This window comes from Erpetoichthys calabaricus, chromosome 9 (genome assembly GCF_900747795.2).
Source record: "Erpetoichthys calabaricus chromosome 9, fErpCal1.3, whole genome shotgun sequence".
NCBI lineage: Eukaryota > Metazoa > Chordata > Cladistia > Polypteriformes > Polypteridae > Erpetoichthys > Erpetoichthys calabaricus.
The window spans coordinates 29,353,470-29,373,967 of NC_041402.2; the positions used below are offsets into that span (position 1 = coordinate 29,353,470).

The following is a 20,498-nucleotide window of genomic DNA, read 5'->3' on the forward strand; positions in this document are numbered from 1 at the left end:
CAATTTTGAGCGCAGTCTTTTTGCTTCTGAGCAGTACAGTGTTTGCTATAAGAGGTGACACTTGGTACATTAATTTTAAATTTAGCTTATTTTTCCTGTGTTAAGAAATTCTTACTTTGTCAATAATAGACTGCATGTGTGACTTGTGTGCCAAATCTCCATACAGCAAAGAGGACCATTGCTCTGGTGAAATGCGAAGCCCTGCTTCCATTGCAATATGAACAATTTGTGCATCATGTTCCCTGCGTAATGCTTCATACGTTCGAAACTCCTCTTTAAGCTGCATAAGCGAGGAATCTTCATCCCTTTTAGTGACCTATTGGAAGACAACAAAATTATTTTTAAATCATGTTATCTAAGCTGTACTAACATCTATGGCAAAACAAATCTATCGCCACTCTTCTCTAGAAAAGGCAACATTTTAATACAGTATGCTATTTGTGATTTTAACTTGTAATCAAGTTTTCTGGTGTGTTAAACGTAAACATTTTGCATCCAGGACATCAAAAAAACAATTTTGAATGTAACATTCAAAAGAAACCCTTCTTTTTTAATCATTTGATGAGCAAATTGAACAGTTTTCTTTAATGTAATTCTCTATTAGAGAAGACACACAAGCCTCACTTAGCCAAGAGGACTCCAAGTACTAGATCAATGACATAACCTACTTTTTATGTGTTTTAATATTAAACCCTTTCCCTTCAAAAAAGTGTTGGTTCAAAATTAGATACTAATTATGTACAATTTACCAAATGCCATATTTATGCTACAGCATGTCAAAGGTGACGTTAACAATCATTCATTTTCCTTATAATTTGAACTGTTTGCTACCTACACATCATGTACATATTTTCTTTAGTTGAAGCCCTTATGTTTTAGACACTAGACAACCCTACACGCCATCAAAGCCTTATACATCACACCATGTACCATTAATGCTGAAAGGTATTGTACATAAAATAAAGAAAGGCAGGAGGCATAATCTACTGTGAAAACATTTTGTGCACCTGATTAAAAAGGGAACACGTTTTTTGAAAAGAAAAGACAAGTGAAGCTTACTTTAAGATAGTATTATTATTTTTATGGAAACCAGGAGAATAAAGATCATGATGAACTGGTAGCCAAAAAACAACAGTTAAAATTACATTGAAATAAAGCAGAGAAACACAACAATGACACCCTGAAAACAAGTCAGGAAAGGGTCATTTTCTTCATCTCTAAAGTTTTTTTTTTCTCCTTATGATTTAAATGGAATCAGCAGATCTCTAGAATTTAGACTAAGATATGACAGTAAATATAACATCATACTCTGTATACTTCTGACCTCCCTGCCCACACACATCCCCCTAAATCAGTGATAAACCCTGTGCTGTACAAAGTATAGGACTTGAGTGAACTACCTTGAAGCAGGACGCTCTGTACAGAAGCTGTACAACATGCCCGATGCTTGTTTTAGATGCCTGTGGAAATCTGGCTTCCAATTTCTGTACAACAAATAAGACCAACACTTTCCTAGAAAGGGCAGAACCATCTTCCAGTGCAAGAAGAACTAGCTTTAAAGCATCTTCCTGCATGGCTAGAGAGGAAAGAGAGACAGAAGTTGCAGAAGTTATATACTGAAAAAAAATCAAGATATGGCTGATTTCAAAACTGCAGGTGCCTTCAGATTTCATAATAAAAAGATATAATCAGGCGAAAAGTGGAAACTTCCCACTCAGAATCTGCCCTAAAGTGTTCATCATTAGACACCAGCAAAGAGGATGTTCCATTTGACAAAATAAACAACTTGTCATTATATAAACCATATTAAGGAAAAAAACACAATAAAATTGAATATCTGCATTTAGGAAACATTTCAACAAGAATTTAAAATACATAGATGTTTTTGTTAAACCTCAACTATTTTTGAACCAATTGATCATATAAAGTGCTCAGAGATAAAACCTGCTAATTCTGTTGACATCTATTAAGATACATATTGACATCTATTAAGACACATATATATTTTTAATTATGTACATGTTTCTTTTCTGCAGTACCCTTTTAATGTAGAGGGTAGTGCACAATGATAAAGGCAAGTTCTGTCCACCCACTCAAACAGAAGTAAAACCGTTTTTTACAACAGACATCAACTAATCATGAAAATGAAAAAAAAAAAGAATCTTGAGGTTTTGTTTTGTTTTTTTTTACATTGAAATAACTAAAAACTAATTGTGTTAAATTCATTTAAATGTAGACAGAACTAAGAATTAGGTGTATTATGTTAAAAATGACAACCAATTATCTTAAGTATATTGAATCTAATCTGTACACAACATGTCCTATCATATAAATGATTAAGAATCATGAGAATACAATGTAAATTCAAAATGCAGTAATAGAAAGAACAGAATATGCAGTAGAACATGTAGTGACTTTTCTGGTAACAACACCATGATGAAAATACCCAAAATATATAAACGTTATTTGACTGCTTTAAAAACATATTGGCAGATAAATAGTGCACTTGGAAAATTATAAACAAGGATGGGACAACAGTCAATGAAGAAGAACCAATATTCTACTGTTGGTTCAAAGGTTCAAGGATTTACTAAAGCAAACCATTATGAATAAATGAGTAAACAACACATAATAATAACTATTTTACACTCACCAGGTCCCAGAAATTGACAACCACGGGCTCTAACAGCAGCCCAAAGGTTAGCAGAAAGTTGCTGAGGATTCTGATGCTGTAGTATAAGTTCAGTTACAGTCCTCTCTCCGAGAGATCGGGCAGCTCTCATTGCCCGGACACGACCCTCTTCTTCCACCATCTGACAGTTCACTAGTGTCACCAGTTTTCTCTGCATTGGTCGACTTAATGCACTTTGGTTCAAGCTTGCAATACCTTTAGCATTATTAGAAAAAAATGTTATACACACATATACGTACATACATACAGGTATATATTTCAAAATGCAATGTTTAGAACTTTCTGTTAACAGAAAAGTATTATTTTGTACTCAAACTATTTTACATTTTTTAGTGTACTATAGTCAAAAATTAACGACTACATCATTTTGAAAATCTGTCTTTACCATTTACAAAACTGCAAGCAACACATTTAGTTTTAGCATAAACTGTGTTGTATTTTTATTCAGTTTTACAGTAAAGGCTAAAGCCCAAAAACTAAATTCCTGGTCTTGCCAAGTGTTTCTGTGTTTTATTGCTGCCTGGAAGGTGTACACTGAAAAAATACAAGATAGTGCTAATTCCAAAACTGTAGGTGTCTTCAGATTTCATTATAAATGAGTAAAATCAGGTGTGAAGTTGAAACTTCCCACTCATAATCTGCCCTAAAGTGTTCATCATTAGACACCAGCAAAGTTCACATTCTATCTGAATTCAAAATAATACTTACTACAATAATACAAATAACTTTACACCAAATAATTAAAAATTTCATCATATATTGCTTAATTTAACATGATTTTTCCTTACTTTATAGAAAACTTGTTATATAGGAATTTGTTACGATATCACTTTCCTAAAAAAACTGAAAAGCAGCAACAAAGATTTAACACTAATTTAAAAAAGAATGCAGAGAAAGTGAAATTTGTCGATCTATAGAAGATAATGAAGAGACCACTCTTTTTAATACAGAAATGTTCAGTTCTCTGTTAAGTTTCGGGGTAGCCACAAACTATGCTAAATTAAATCAAAAAGTCTGTAAATTTCCATTTACTTTGTAATGGTACATGATTAAAAATAACAAACCTCCATGGTTTTTTTTTTTTGGAAATACAACTAGACAGAATCTTTCTATCTCAAACCACAGCAAGAGACTTTTGTTTAAAGTGTAAAATGTGGCATTCACAATTAAATTAAGCTTTGCCATAAAACGTGGATAGACTTAAAGGATCTATGCTCTACTTACAAAGACAGATGCATAGTGATGGCTCCACTATGGGAAATAATATATTTTGCTGTTTGTTCAAATGGACAAATATACCTAATTTTTAATCCAATTCCGGCTTGCCAGGGCTGGAGGCAAAAATATCCCAAATGGGGTGCCAATGCATCACAGGAAATGTATGTAGCATTTTAACATAGATATCCAGTACAACATTCACTGGTTTTCATTTCAAGTCTGCATTTTTTAGTCTTGTGAACTGAGATGCCAATGTTATGTTTCAGTCAGGGCTTATTCCCTGGATTATTTGCATTTTCTGGTTTTTTTTTTGGTCAATTTTGAATTATCGTTTTTCACATTTTTATGCAGTTTCTGTTAGGTTTGTTTTATTACTTTGTATTTATGTATTGTGTCTTTACGTTTATATATTATCTCTGTCTTCTGTGGGAGAAACCCCCCAGTAGATGGGGCCACCATCAAACCACACCAGAGGGACCATACTCCACGTTTGTATTCTGGTGGATGAGAAAGCTTCCCTCAGAATGTTAATGAGTGTTACTTGGAGATTTTTGTAATTACTGCTTTCTAATGCCTTTTCTTGTTTATAGAAATGTTTTGCTGCTGTTTTTGGGATTGCAATTTCTGGGTAACATATTTGGACTTGTTCATCTTGAATTGCCTTGTTAGACAAATCCTATTTCCCTAAAATGGCAATCCTTACTGTGCCTTGGATACTTTTTTTTCACTTTTATTTAAATATATTCAAGATTATTTGTGAGACTTGTCTTACCAGAGATTTAACAGTTCCCCTCTCTTGTAAAGCATTTTTGTGCATTCTGAAGTTTGTGTTGGTTGCAGGCTGGCTGCCTGGGGCAAGGCCATTTCTAGACAGGCCAGAAAACAGGTATTGGCCTTCTTTATAGATCTTTTGGGAGATTCACACCCTTTTTGCCATGGTCGTGTCTCCAACTTACAACAGCCTGGGTACACTCTGCTCTCTGGTCATTATTCTTTACAGTCCAGAGTGTATCCTGGAAGCCCAGTGGACAAGACAGAAGCTAACTGTGTATGGGATTTCAGTCCATCACACCCACAAAAGCCCAATTTAAGTAGTTAATTAGCTTAAAAACAAACATCTTTAGGAAACAGGGTGAAATTTACCTACAGTAGCTAGGGAAATGGCACACAGAAATTAGAAGAAAATGCAAAGGCAGTGATAAATCCAAGAAAAAACAAACAGACTTAGAAAGATGTGAAGTGGCTGCACTAAAAATACGGTATTATGCCACTGTTTTATATATAAAATGCCCCAATTATTCATCCTTTAACTTTCTGAATCTATTTAATGGCATTCATGTTTTATGGATGGTGGATGAAATCATTTTTTGTATTTTTTTTTGTAGTTTTGCTTTTCCTTTACTTTCACTCTATTCAGTGTGAAGTAAATTATTGAATATGATATGTTATTATAATATGCTTCATCTGTTGAATCCCACTGTAATATTCTTGTTTTGGGTAAAAATGCAATTCAAGCTTGTGAAGTTCCACAGGGTAGGAACCAATCTTGGAAAGTGTGCCAGTCCAGTGCAAGAAACAGTAACACACAATGTGCTATTTAACCTAACATGCATGACTTTTAGATGTAGGAAGAAAATGGTAGAACAGAAGAGTCGGTAGATTTTATACAAGCACTGACTGAAACGTGAATTATAGCAGGTCTCCTGTAAGACACAAACACTGAACATTCTAACACTTCAGTGTTTAATTATTTAAAAATCTCTATCTCCAACTATATTTTCTAGACACCAATGTAAAATATAAAAGAATAGCATTTACAAATACAAACAAAACTTTTTGTGCAGCCTACCTTTTCCTCCACTGATGGGCTTCAGGTAGAGAGCCAGTTCCTCAATGCATTTCTTTGATACCTCATAATGTTTACTTTCTGCCACATTACTCAAATTTACTGTCTGTTGGTCGGGAACCTGAAGAAAGAAAAACAAATTAAACCTGCAAAATTATTTTTAAAAAAATATTTAACTCTTTCATTAAACCTGTTTATCGAGAGTTTTAGTATTGGTTATGGGGTCATTGCCATGTATGAAAAGCAATGATCATAAAAGTAACAAATTATAACATAGTTATATAAAAAATCTAACCATCATCCATTCTTAGAACTTGACTAGTACATTTTAAATCTTGTGTTGTGGTGATAGGAATCTGACACAGATCTGATCAGCCTTAAGTGTAAAGCATGAAGCAACTCTGGATGGGATACCAACCCAGTGCAAGACACACACACACACACACACACACACACACACACACACACACACACACACACACACACACACACATTTTCAGATTAAGCTAGCAAGCATATCTTTGGAATGTACAAGTAAAACCACAAAAAAACCCACACAGACTAAGGGAGAACATCTAAACTGTACACTCACAGTGACTTTACCAGGATTTGAGACCAACCTCTCTTAATCCCAACAAGCTGTCCATTTAGTCTTAAATTAAAGAAGTAAGTTAAATAAAAACAGATAAAAAAATCCACTCTTTCATATATGCTGACTTTGTAGTAAATACTTTGTGGGAACACTAATAATAATTACATATATAAACATACATTTCTTAACGAGCCATTCCTTAACACAAATCAAATTTGGTATTGAAAAAAGAAATAGCAGCCTTTTCTGTTAAATCAAAAAAAAAAAAAACATTGCCTTGCTATTCATTCACAGATACCTTGAAATATTTAATCTCTACATAACTAACCAGGAGGATTAGTTTAATTGTACTTCATCTTATAATCTTGCTAGCTATTAGGAATAAATTCAATACCACTCACCATCCACATATTCTAAAAATAGTTAGCCAAGTTAACTTATGCTTGGTAAAATGCCTATCCAGAAACTTTTATAGAAATCGCATAGATGACTCTCGTAATGGGCTGTAGACTGCTAAACTAAAATGTCACTTCTTCTGCCAAATTAATGAATGACTGCTTGGGAAGACAGAGGGTCCAAACTGCTGTAAACATTTTAGAACAACAAGGAGCAACTCCTTTTTAATGAATATAACTGGATAAAGATGAGCCGCTAAGCAAAACATTTACTACTCAGTTAAGTATACATGGAACGTTGTAGCACATCCATGGTTGGGTTGATTCAAAGCAAATTCCACTTGGGAGTTAGGATGCAGGAATTTCTAGATTACCTCCAAACTGTACAACAAATAAAGACTATTTCTGTTCCTACCTCAACCTGAATTAAAATTGACCCTGCCCCAAATATTTGGTTTGTCTTTTAAAACATATCAATATCACTGCTCAATTTACCTGATGTCAAATGAATGCTTCTTTGCTGTATGATTTCTCCTTAGAAAGTTCTTAAAACTTTCCCAGTTCTGATGAAAGAGATATTAGTGTAAATAATAATTTACCTTGCAATAGCACAAGGTTCTTCAAATGAGGTTATTCCAACATGAGTCTGTTCACTGCAAATTGTTTGTTTTTCACAAGTAATTTAAATTATAACAAAACACAAAGATATCCCAGAAGGGTAAATGTCACCATCAAAGTACACATCTCTGATGTCTTCCACCATTTATACTGTAGGAAACCAGTAGCATTAAAGAAGCTGAAACAATACTTTATACAACAATAAAACAGATACCTGTGCACCAACTAGCTGGAGAAGAGCGAAGTTAACAGGAAGTATATCAATGTCAGTGTTGATGACAGTCTGATCAAACGGGCATGCCTTGCGGTGTAACTTGTTGAGGCAGGTTTTGCAGACAGTATGTGAACATCCAAGACTGATCGGCTTGTGCACATTCTCATCAAATTCATTGTAGCAAATAGGACAAGACAAAAATTCTGTCCATTGAGCTGCCTGCACGGGCATCCTTGCCAGGTGACACTCGTGCTTTCAGTGGCCAAGCATAATGCTGTACTACTGCTGATAATCTGGACAGCTGGAAGAGGAAGAAAAAATAAAATGAAAAATAAATGAGAAACAGTACTTATAAGATATACAAAAATATAGCCAAAAACATCTCTTTCTGCCTCAACCTCTTTTGTTTATATGAGGGTAAATTACAAAATATTTTGTAAGTGAAAAATATGACCACTCAGTTCTCAAAGACCAGTTAGCCTCAATTATACATTTTCTAAAGGTGTTACTTTTGAAGGAAACATTAAAAATGTTTTAACATTAGATGACCAGATTTTTGGTACAATCCTCAATCTGGAAAAATATGTTAAAATGTCAAAACTTCAACTTTTAACAGAAGACACTCTATCACACAACTCTAAAAACATATTTGGTAATACAAACATAGTTTTAAACATTTTAGGTGAGAAAGTTATTTACTTAATGGTCAGCCTCCGTAGTCTGTAGCATAGAGGTTTAATTCCCTAATCAAGATCAGTAGCCTGCATTAATGGAAATACTGCAATCTTTTGAACAAAACGCACAGAGGGTAATGCAGAGGCATTTATTTTGATATATAAATCCTTTCTTAGCAAAAGTCCAAACAGTACTTATTAATTATATATTTTTATTTTTGGAGAATAAAGTAATTTTTGGTATTACCGCAAGTCAAAAAAGATTCATGTTATCATGAATGAAGATATAATATCTAATCTCAACCCTTTTCATACTTACCCAAACAACACACTAGCTGGACAGGAGTTAAAACTGAACCCTTCTTTATGAATGTTCATCAAAATGAATACTTAAAATTTTCAGGGGACCTTGGCATTAACCCATCCCTAAACTACTGGATGTGAATCTCACATTTTTGTTAAGTCCAAAAATACAGTAAGAGTAATCAAACGCAAGATCTGTCAGGCAAAAAAATCTTGGCCCAGGACAGTGACAAAATCCAGTGGGTATGTGGTAGTCCAGGTGTTGTTTCTGCCTTGCACCCAATGATTTCCTGCTCTGGATAAACAGGTTAAGAAAATGGATGGTTGGATAGATGAATACCCATACATGTTAGGTCTAATGGCTAGATTCAAATACCAAATGCTCTGTGCATATTTATATTATGCACTTGGGTTCATTTTGGTTTTCACAATGTTACAACAAAGAAATGGCATAATATGAAACATGCAGTTCACAATATAGTAGAATTAAATATCTAGAACTTTGACAGATTAGGACTGTCTATCCAACTTAAATGGACAGCATTTATAATAATAATAATGTTTTATTTATGTAGCGCCTTTCATACACTCAAGGACACTTTACAAATAATGTAATAATAATATGAAACATGCAGTTCACAATATAGTAGAATTAAAAATCAAGAACTTTGACAGACTAGGACTGTATATCCAACTTAAATGGACAGCATTTATAACAATAATAATAATAAGTTTTATTTATGTAGCGCCTTTCATACACTCAAGGACACTTTACAAATAATGTAATAATAATAATAATAATGTACAATTCATGTATCAAACGCTGCGCTCAAGTAAAGAAGAACTAGAATAGTGGCCATCCCAGAATCAGCGGTTATAAGTAAGTCATTGGCTACCTTAGGTAAAGCAGTTTCAGTGCTATGTAGGGCTCTGAATCCTGATTGAAAAGGCTCAAGCAGGTTATGCAAATTTAAATAATCATGGAGTTGAGCAGCAACAACCTTTTCTAAGATCTTAGTCATAAATGGAAGATTAGAAATTGGGCGATAAAATTTGAGCTGCAAGGGATCTGAGACAGGTTTTTTTTTAAACAGGGGTGACAGCAGCAGTTTTTAAATCACTTGGAACAACACAGGTGCGGAAACTACAATTGATAAAGTGAGAAATGGGGGCAGAAAGTTTGTCAGTGAAAGCCTTTATCAGTAAAGTAGGGGCAGGATCTAGATTTCAGGTAGATTGATTTAATTTACATATTACTTCAGCAATATACGTTGGTGTAGTGGGATTAAATTTAGATAATTGAACTGTAGATTTAGAAGTATAATCAGTTGACAGAGATGAGGAATGGTTAGTAGAGAAACTTTGATATATGGTCATAATTTTTGACTGAAAATAGTCAAAAAATAGAGTACAGTGCTCAACAGAGAAATAAGGATTTTTAACAGCATGTCGACAAAGTCTGCTAACTGTGTTAAAAAGAGATCTAGGGCGACAAGTACCAAAGTCAATAAGAGTGGAATAGTACTTTGAACGTGCCACCGATAAGGCACATCTGTATTCCTTCAGGTGTTTGGTGTAAGCCAGGGCGTGAACAGCCAGACCAGTCTTCTTTCAGAGTCTTTCCAAACGGCGACCAGATTGTTTCATGGTATGCAATTCTGCTGTAAACCATGGAGATGACCGGGTAGTAGGAACAGCCAAGGATTTAATAGGTGCATAATGATTCAAAATTTGTGACAATGTGGAATTATATAGAGATAAAATCTGCAACAGTCATAGAGAAGGATAACTGATCAATGTTCTTGATATTACGATAGGTTATTTTAGATTTTAGATTTATTTTAGGGAGGGGATAAGTGAAGCTAAATTCAATCAGCTTGTGATCGGAGATACCAATAACAGTACCGGATGTACAGACATTCTGCAGACCAGTGGAACATACAAGATTCAGAATATGGCCCTTAGCATGGGTTGAAAAACCAACATGCTACACAAAACTGAAACAATCCAGTACTGAACATAACTCACAAGTAGATGGACAGTCAAAATCCACATGAATATTAAGGTCAACAAGTAAAATAACAGCAGTAGACATGCCAGACAAGAGTGAGTATTTTATAAAATTCAAAGAAAAAATCCAGCTGAAGATTAGGAGGTCTGTAAATTAACATAATGTGCAGCGAAGCCTTTCCAGTGATTTTAACAATCAGGTATTCAAAAGATGTATGTTATGAAAATCAACAGTGGTTGCTTTAAGACAATCACGCTGAACCACCACCAATCCACCTCCTCGGCCTGTCAGATGGGGTTTAGACAAGTAACTGTAACCAGTGGGGGTAAGCAGATTTAGTTGTAAGTAATCACCTGGGGCCTCATGTATAAACGGTGCGTACGCACAGAAATGTTGCGTACGAATGTTTCCGTGCTCAAATCGCGATGTATAAAACCTAAACTTGGCGTAAAGCCACGCACATTTCCATGGTACTTCATACCTTGGCGTATGCAATTTCTCCTCTCGGTTTTGCAGACTGGCGGCACCCAGCGTCAAAGCAGTGCTACTGTTCCTGTGTGGTCTTTCTTAGATCCACATTCCTGACGTGGCTTTATAAATCCACTGAAACTAACTGCATATTGTTTATTAGTGTAATGCATCTGATTGTAATTAACCTGCAGCAATATAATGATCCAGGGAATAGCCATAGTATTACAAATACCGTAACTACTTTAGCGTTGTTACGCTCACTGCATCTTGTTCTTCTTTTTTCAGCTGCTCCCGTTAAGGGTTGCCACAGCAGATCATCTTTTTCCATATTACTCTCACTGCACCACTCGGAGTATTTATATCACTGTATCTGAGTGGGGAATCACAGCAGTAGGTGATCGGAAAGAGAAATATCGGTACACAGCATGAAGCAGACGCTGACTCAGCCATGGCAAAACGCTTTAGAGACTTCCCAGTACGGACTTTGCGGTTTAAAAACAGTTTCATCCCAGGAACTCTAAACGCACTCAATCAGTCCATCAAGTGCTCCTTGTAGAACTGTTTACTTATAAGTACAATCGCTTCACTGTAAACTTGCACTACAGTTATAATATTGCACAACCTGCGCCACTTTATAAAGCGCGTATTTACATACGTATGATGACTATATCATTTTTAAGATGAAATGCAGCAAAATATGTTGATTATATCATACAGCTAAAACTTTAACTTCATTTAAATAATCAGTATTGTTAATAATTAAACATGTGAGGACACGGTGCCGCAGCGCTTGCTAGTTCACAGATAGCTCCTGCCTTGCGCTGTATTATTGCTGGTGCTGACGCGACACTGGAAGGATAGACGGATAGAATAATTAAACATGTACTACGAAGATATTTCAATGTTCTTTAAAAGTTCTGAAAATCGGCGTTCTAAGCTTACAGATGGCTTCACGTCTATTACAGAGCTGATTGTGTGGCGATTGGGTATTTGGAGAGAGAAAAGTAAGGACAGGAATTGGGGGTAAGTACGTTTGAAAGAGACAGTACTTCTGTGATAAATTATTTCATTGAAGGTCGTACATGGCGCAGCAAGCCTCTTGCGTGAGATATGAACAATCACTGCACCACCGTGTTCCCATGTTTAATAACATGCTTTCAGTCCTATCATCATGAAAAAGATATCACGTATACATCTCAGTATTTTAATTATTCAGAGAGCTGTAATATCACGAATGCAATGGATTCTGTGTCCTGTCGGAGAAAGAGAAAGAACGGAAGCACGTAGTGATTCACACACATAGAAGATCAAATACAGAACAAAGCATTTAACGTGCTACTTGAGAAACTAGTAAAATAAACGATTTTAAGATGAAGTTTATGATGTTCTACTTTAATGGCAAAATAAACTACGTGATTAAAGTGGAAATTTCGAGATTAAAGTTGACATTTCGTGCTTTTTTCCCCACTGTGTGCCTATTTTTTTCTCTGTACCCTAATAAGCTTTCATATGACACTCAGACGGTGGGCTACGACTTGCTTTTTCACGGCGACTTTGATATGTGATTTCTTTTTTATTTCGGGCACTGTGCGACTTTGTGAATTTGAGCTTTCGAGTTTCTCCGACACTATGTCACTCGATCAGCTTCCTTTTGTTGATTATACCACTGTTTAAACCAACAAATAGTACGTTTTCCTTTGCCTCCACTTGGTATTCGCTGAAATTCTTATATTTTCCCCCGTGCTTTCCCCATTGACCTTTCACAGAAGGCTATTTATATTGATTTGCATATTCAAAGAGGCGTAATTCTGGGAGGAGTTGGGGCGGGACAGAAGGCGCGTGCACGTGCGTTACTTTTCACGCCGATCGGGATTTATGTAGTGGAAGAACGTGAAAGTATGCGTGCGCACAGATTCCTGCATCTGGATTTTTCTGTGCGTACGCACAATCCCGCTTTTGTGCTTACGCCATGTTATAGTGTGAGTTCTACACACGGCGTTATACATGAGGCCCCTGGATTTTGCCACGTTTCTACAAGGAACAACATGTTCAGTTTTTTAGAAGTTGATAAGTCATTAAGGAAAGTAGTTTTATTTGTTACTGATCTGCAGTTCAGGAGCGCACAGTGGAGAGTTGCGTCAGATTTTAATCCTTGGTTACTCCAGTCCGACATTTGCGGCAGGTGTCTCAGCCAATTCGTCTGCCTACTCCGTCGTCTTGCGAATTGTCTTTTTGAAAAAACAGGTCTAACAGACTAAATCATGGAAATAGTGTCGGCGGATACAGAGGTGATATTAAAATGACGCCAAGAGGAGAGGTGTAAATACCGTGGACGAGCAATGCCAAGCTCCATGCATAAGCCGTAAGTCACTGTATCTAGTCTGGAGGGCATACGGTAAACACATAATTGTGTTGTAGAGTAGGTAATCATCTTCAGAAAAAGCAGTAACAGCTACCACCACGTTAGCCAGAACCCATAAACTAACTCCAATTGAGAAGAAAACAAAGTCAGCTAAGAAAGTCTTAATCCTAGTCAACTAAGAAATTTGATGAAGAATTTATAACTGACACACTAAATGTAGTGGAGAAGCAGAAAAACCTAAGCTGAAACTGCTCATCACATTGGCAAGTTAAAGGTTTACGTGTGCCTGATGAAACATTTTGGGTATGTACAGTATGTTTTGAATGCACACATGCACAACAAAACAACTTAACATTCTTTAACCTGCATAATCCTACAGTAATTTAGTGTTCCCAGGCACAAGACCAATTCCAGCAGCAATAAGCACAAGGCCTAAGCAGGCTACACTGTCACAAATTCTCAACATGTTTTTCCATTCAAAACCCAAAGTTGATTTTTCTCATGAATACAATACTTCTTCGATGTAAGACACTGCAAAAGTAATAAAACTTGAACAAAAAAACATCCCCAATTTAATATGTACTTAAATGTGCAAGCTGATTTTGTGTCAGCTGTCTTTTCAGTTGTGCCACAGTGCACCCATTTTGCCTTTGTTTTACTGTGGTCTGTCTTTGAGTTACACACACATATAGATATATATATTGTGTGTGTGCTAAGTGTATTATATATATATATATATATACACATACACACAGTCATATGAAAAAGTTTGGGACCCCCTCTCAGTCTGCATAATAATTTACTCTGCTTTCAACAAAAAAAGATAACAGTGGTATGCCCTTCATTTCCTAGGAACATCTGAGTACAGGGGTGTTTTCCAAACAAAGATTTTTAGTGAAGCTACCTGGTAGGTAACCACCCATACAATCAGATTGTGTTTCAGACTACGAATGCTATGAATGTAATTACTCCGATCTCCAGGCTGTCAAATAAACGAACCACACTCCGTGTCGCAACATAAAGGGGCTTGTTCGATCCCCACGAGCAGTGCAGTGGAGTGTGTACACCTAATGAGCCCAAATAAGGGCAAAACACGTGTAGCGTACTCTTTGCTTTATTTGACAGTAAATTATGTAACATTCTATGATCTGCTTCTCGCACCTGAGAGGGCATGGCGGAAGTTTGCAGACCAACCACATGCGTTACCTGGTAGGTAACCACCCATACAATCAGATTGTCTTTCAGACTACGAATGCTATGAATATATATATATATATATATATATATATATATATATATATATATATATATATATATATATATATATATATATATATATATATTTACACACACACACGAGGGGGGACCCAAAAATAACCGGAAATATTTTTAAAACGTGCTTAATTTAATTTTCTGTACAAACTACAATTAGTCTCCTTCAAAGTACTCTCCATTGGCGGAAATACACTTATCTAACCGTTTGTTCCATTGTTCGAAACATTTTTTAAATTCGTCTGAAGTAATGCCCATTAATGCTCTGGTCGTTTCTTGTTTTACCTCTTCGACGTCAGCAAAACACCTTCCTTTCAAGTCTTTTTTCATCCGAGGGAACAAAAAGAAATCACACGGAGCTAAATCCGGTGAGTAGGGTGGGTGGTTCAGGGTTGTCATACTGTTTCAATAACAATAGTTTCTGCAACACTTTTTTCAAGAAGAAAACAAAATTTCACTGCCGCACGTTGCTCACGATAATCGGCTATCGTAAAAAAACGACGCTTGCACAAAACTACTTTTACAAAAAAATTCACTGAACACAAGCACAACATTCCAGACTGATGGCACTTGGCAGACTGACTTGTGAGGAGTGTAACTAGATTGCCCTAGCGGCCCAACCATGTACTACAAGTACCAACCTAACAACAACAAAATTCCGGTTATTTTTGGGTCCCCCCTCGTGTATATATAAATATATATATATATATATATATTATAGATAGATAGATAGATATAGGGAGAGAAAAAGAGAGAGAGACAAACACACATACCCAAACATTAATTTAAACGTCTCCTCCGCAAATCATGTCAGAAAATGAAAATAAGCGAATAAAGACATTTCAAGGAATGTTTGTAAGTCTTTTCTATGATGGAGTCAGTAACATAAACGTTTCAGATGTTACCAAAATGCCTGCTAACTGGCCTTGCTTTACACTTGGTGAGTAGACCACCCTTTCTTGGATTGGGTATATAAGCATTTGAAATACTTCTCTGAAATAGTTCTCTGTGTGGGTTTTTTTTTTTAAATCCAAAAATTACAAAACTGGGTTTGGTAAATGTTACTGGACTATAGCAAACATTTATGTATATTACACAATTCAATGTTCACCTTTTTTTTATATAAAGATTTTCATTATTGTTTTCATTCTGCTCTTCCAGGTTTTCTGGTTGTTCAAGATATCATTTACTAAGAAAAATTCTAGCATGCATGACACAGAAGTATTTGCAGCATCTTGGCATTTAGTGTTGTTTGTCCACATGTCAACTCTTTTTGCTGTTAATTGTCAATATAAACAGCAAAAATTCCCCTTTTTCTGATGAAGTTAACAGAGCAAAAGAGAGCTGCATATTTAAAGTTATGTCAAAAGTACAAATATTTCTATATTTTCTATAAATGTACTATAAAGCTTGCATAACTGTGCTTTTCTGAAGGTAGTATAAGAAAGACCAATTAATTAATCAATGAGTTCAATTAAATGTAAAATGACTTTACTGACTGACAAACTTGTTGGAGAAAAAGTCTTCAATGACAGTGGACCAGGACTAAACCTGATAGCCACTGAAACATATATATGTGTCGAGTATAAATATACTCAAACAAATAAACAGTGACAAAATTTTAAAAGTTAACAGCTCTACATATTGTTTGATATGCTAATAACCATCCATCCATCATCCAATCCACTATATCCTAACTACAGAGTCATGGGCGTCTGCTGGAGCCAATCCCAGCCAGCACAGGGCGCAAGGCAGGAAACAAACCCCGGGCAGGGCGTCAGCCCACCGCAGGGTGCAAACACACACACACACTAAGGACTATTTAGAATCGCCAATGCACCTAACCTGCATGTCTCTGGACTATGGGAAGAAACCAGAGCACCCGGAGGGAACCCACGCAGACACAGGGAGAACATGCAAACTCCACGCAGGGAGAACCTGGGAAGAGAACCCAGGTCTCCTAACTGTGAGGCAGCAGCGCTACCACTGCGCCACCCATGCTAATAACCATGTCTTGTTTAATTATTGTGATACAACAAAAAAAATCAGCTTCATGAAGAAACTTCTGGGGATTTCTTAAATGCATTTCCATTGTAGTTGCTATCAGAAAATTAGTTTTATTCTTCTGCCTTCATAGTTTGCCTTTCTAAGAGGATGTAGTCTTTTCAATAGTCATCAAGAAGGTATTTTCTTTTGCCACACAATACTTTGACTCCTGCTTGGTAGGATGCCAGTTTGTTTTTCAAAGGCAATTTATGTCCTTAATGCATAAATTTAATCTGAAGGAATGGTGTCTGATTTATAGATTTACTGTCTGTGGGGAGTGTTAGCTAATCTACTATATACTGAAACGCTATGTTGAGTGAGCGAGTGTGTGTGTGTTTGTCCGGTCCCCCCAAGCAGTCCGATTGGGTCAGTTTGGCTTTAATGATGCAACTGAAAAAGAAGTTAAGACTGTGAGACACACACAAAGGGAGTAAAACCATTGGAGGCACGCTGAAAGTTGCCTTCAAAGACAGGTAGTATAAATGTGGACAGGAGGAGAGCAAGGTGTCTTGTAATGACAGAGTATGAGAAGCAAATTTCACAGGAAAGCACCTGAGAGGGGGAGTAATTGTCAAAAGGGATTCAGACCCATGAGGATACGGAGGAAAGGTGCTGAAGGTACATACAGAACAAGAGATATCAAATATTTAAAAATGTATTTTATTACATGATGGTAATTTGGTTAGCCCATTTGTAAAATCTAACATTGAATGCATATCCACCAGGAGCAGTCAACCGTTTAACTGGCTTATGCCCCCTCCTGCCATCTAATGGATGGCACGTGCCCTGCTCCCTCCTCCTACCACTGTCCCTTGGTGTCCACGGAAATCTCTGGGTATAACTGGTCACTACTGCTTCCCTGGACATTCCTCTGGAGCAACCCTACCCTGGAGCACCACTGCTCCACCTGGGACATCGTCCACGACCGCTCTGCCTTGTTCCATTGGGGCCTTTAGCAAGGCCCTTACCCTGCAATTGCTTTGTCCTGGGTATGACTTTAATCTCAATTTAGTCCTGCAAGCAGGTTGTCCAACTTACAGGGAAAACTTGGGGGTTGGTGGCAGGATTGGCACACCAGGCACCATAAAAAAAACCTCACACTGTTCCATTGTGGTGCTGAGATGTCACCTGTTGCACGACTGCACTAAGGTCACAATTTGGTGGTTCGTCATGTGGTGGGTGCGGCAACACACTGTATCAGTGCATGTTTCTAAACCAGGCTCTTTTATACCAATGTGGTTGCGGCATCCTAATTATAATAATCAGTGTATCGATGTGGAACAGCTTAGCCAATCAAGCATTCAGTTCGCCTGTGACGCAGCACTCATCCCCACAGAGCCTGAACTGCATTGTTTTTATTTAAAAACTCACAGACTGCCACAGACACCCAATAAGCATCCCCAAAACTTCACATCCATGATCAGCCTTTTTGTAATTTTCTTCATTAGTAAAACTTATAGCCACACGCCTTCAAACTTTTTTCTCCTGTCCCATTACCCTGCACTTTCATCTATGGGTGTACTCATAGCAACTTTTCTAAATGCATGTCTGGTGCAGTGTTCCACATTAGACAGCTTATGGTTTAACACATAATGTTTAAAATAATGGGGTATAATTAATAAAATATTCAGGCCACCTTTATTAAAATAGGAGAATAAAATTAAAAAGACTGTGCAGACTCAGATTTGATACTGTGATAATTGCTCTTTTTCAGGTAAGTTTACAGGTGTCAACTGGCTTTTTATTCTGAATAGCATGATATAAATGGTACCAGGCTGCTGCCCATTGGACACTTCTAAAATAATAAAGCAAGTTCTCCTTTAACTTGCTTGCCTCTGCCTGCTCTTTACTTCACTCACTATTCTCACCTTACTGCAGCCTTACTAACTTATCCATGTTCCTCTTATATCATGTCAGGATAGCGGGCCATAAAAATAGCCGTGAAAAGTACCTTAAATCCTTATGAGCTACATGTGCTTCACTATATCATTATTAATATTTTTTACTTTTTTTTTATTATTATTATTCACGGTGCTTCTGTAAAGCATGAAGTGCTTATGACAAGTTGCATGAGTCCCATTTGTGGCACTCAGCTAGTGTCTTGCTTCTGAAAGAAAAGCAGTGAGGAATGGGAAGTAGTGCTGGGCTGGAACCCAGGGGAAAGTATTTTTTGTGAGCTCTACTACAGCTGAGTGACAGGAGGCACCCCTTTTTCATAATTAATTTCTTTGGAGATTCTACAGCATTTGTAGCTTAGCCTCAGTTTTTTGCAAGATCAAAAACATCTAAAAAGATGTCAAATTTCAGAGTCCTTTACTAAATTTCAACTTGCTAGCTGACAGACACTTCGTAAAACACAAGTCATTAAATTGCTCTCTTTCACTGTTTAAAGTAAGCAATGACAAGTTTCATATCACATTATCTACCAAGAATTCAAGACTGTAATGCCACAATCTCCAGCCTTTTTACAGAATTAAAAAGTGATCGACCTAGTCTGTGACATAAGTACTCTCTGACTCACTCTACAGTATTGCTCTTAAAGTTAAGTGCCTCTGGTTCTTTGACAAGTTCTATTATATTGCCATGATTTTGGAGAGTTGGTCATAAATTAACACAAAACATAAAGGTTTATTTTTCCATAAAATGTTCAGAGGAAGTGTAAGTAAATGATATATAGCTGAAAGGTAAATGTGTATTACTATTTCCATAGCACTACATTCCTAACATAATTCACATTAAAAAGTCACCTTTTCATGTTTATTTTTTACTAGTTTAACAAAGGCTGGGATAATATTTCTGTCTGCTGGAATAAGAAATGTTAGTTAACACAAAGCATAAAAGTGTATTCTGTACTTTTATTTTTTTTCATCCCCACATTGCTTAACTTTATTGCATTTTTGAAAGTATGACCTAAAATACCACGAAAAACAAACACCTGTTGTAATCATTTACATTTATGCAAGAGTCAACAGCATAGCAGTTTATTCTTCAATAAATAATGGGTACAATATTAAAATAAGTTTAAAATAGAGTGCCTATAACTATGGACAAAACACTGAAATGACACAGTGTTTAACACTTTAAAACTACCTTGTAAGTGATCGATATCAAAAGAATTGCCCTTTTTAATTACGGACCCAACGTTAACAGCTTGCAATGGTGCAATGCTTCAAAACTGCATTTTAAATCTGCAACATTAAGTTGCCTTTTCTTCAGCACATGATTCATATACATGACCATTTCAGGGAATGTTCATTAATTCTGGTGTCCCTTCTAATATATACTGACAAAAACAAACAAACAATTTTTGAATGTTCTTTGAGTGTTGCATCAACCCTCATACAGATTTGACTAAGCTTCAAATAGACTGTTTTCAAGTGTTTGGCACAAAATTTTATCAGGATATTCCGGATGGTTCTGAAAACTATTATTTCAGTAGCCTTCACTCCATTAACAAAGAACATTCAAAACACTGGGACAAAAATGCCCAATGGATTTTGAAAAGAACAAAGGTAAATGGCACAAACAGAACCTTTTAAACTGCTGCAGCCTAGTTCTTACCTATTTTCTATTCTGCTTTTTGAAAATGGCCAAACTGTATTTAAATAGTTACATTCTGTTTACTTGCTTATATCATTTGTGTTGTATTTTAAGAAGAGAGCAGTAAAAATAGATTTTATCACTCAAAATGAAGAAGTGTCAGGCTCAGAACAGATGATATAAAAGCAGGAAGGTTAAATGCAGTGTGTCCAATGTACAACTGTATAAAAAGGGAAGATTTATG

General features: G+C 36.2%; 1 protein-coding gene across 4 annotated transcripts in view; it reads right to left on the bottom strand.

The window, feature by feature from the left end:
• rc3h2 (ring finger and CCCH-type domains 2) overlaps positions 1-20,498 on the bottom strand; it is a 114,455-nt gene that overhangs the window by 80,915 nt on the left and 13,042 nt on the right. For all 4 annotated transcript variants that reach the window (XR_007935815.1, XM_028809219.2, XM_028809215.2 and 1 more), the window contains exons 2-6: positions 7,576-7,876; positions 5,760-5,877; positions 2,654-2,887; positions 1,401-1,576; positions 116-316 (exon numbers count right to left, since the gene is read on the bottom strand). Coding sequence is in view for 3 of the 4 variants with exons in the window: in XM_028809219.2 (XP_028665052.1) it covers positions 116-316; positions 1,401-1,576; positions 2,654-2,887; positions 5,760-5,877; positions 7,576-7,806 (960 nt within the window). In the remaining variant the exon portion in view is untranslated. The remainder of the gene's footprint in view (positions 1-115; positions 317-1,400; positions 1,577-2,653; positions 2,888-5,759; positions 5,878-7,575; positions 7,877-20,498) is intronic.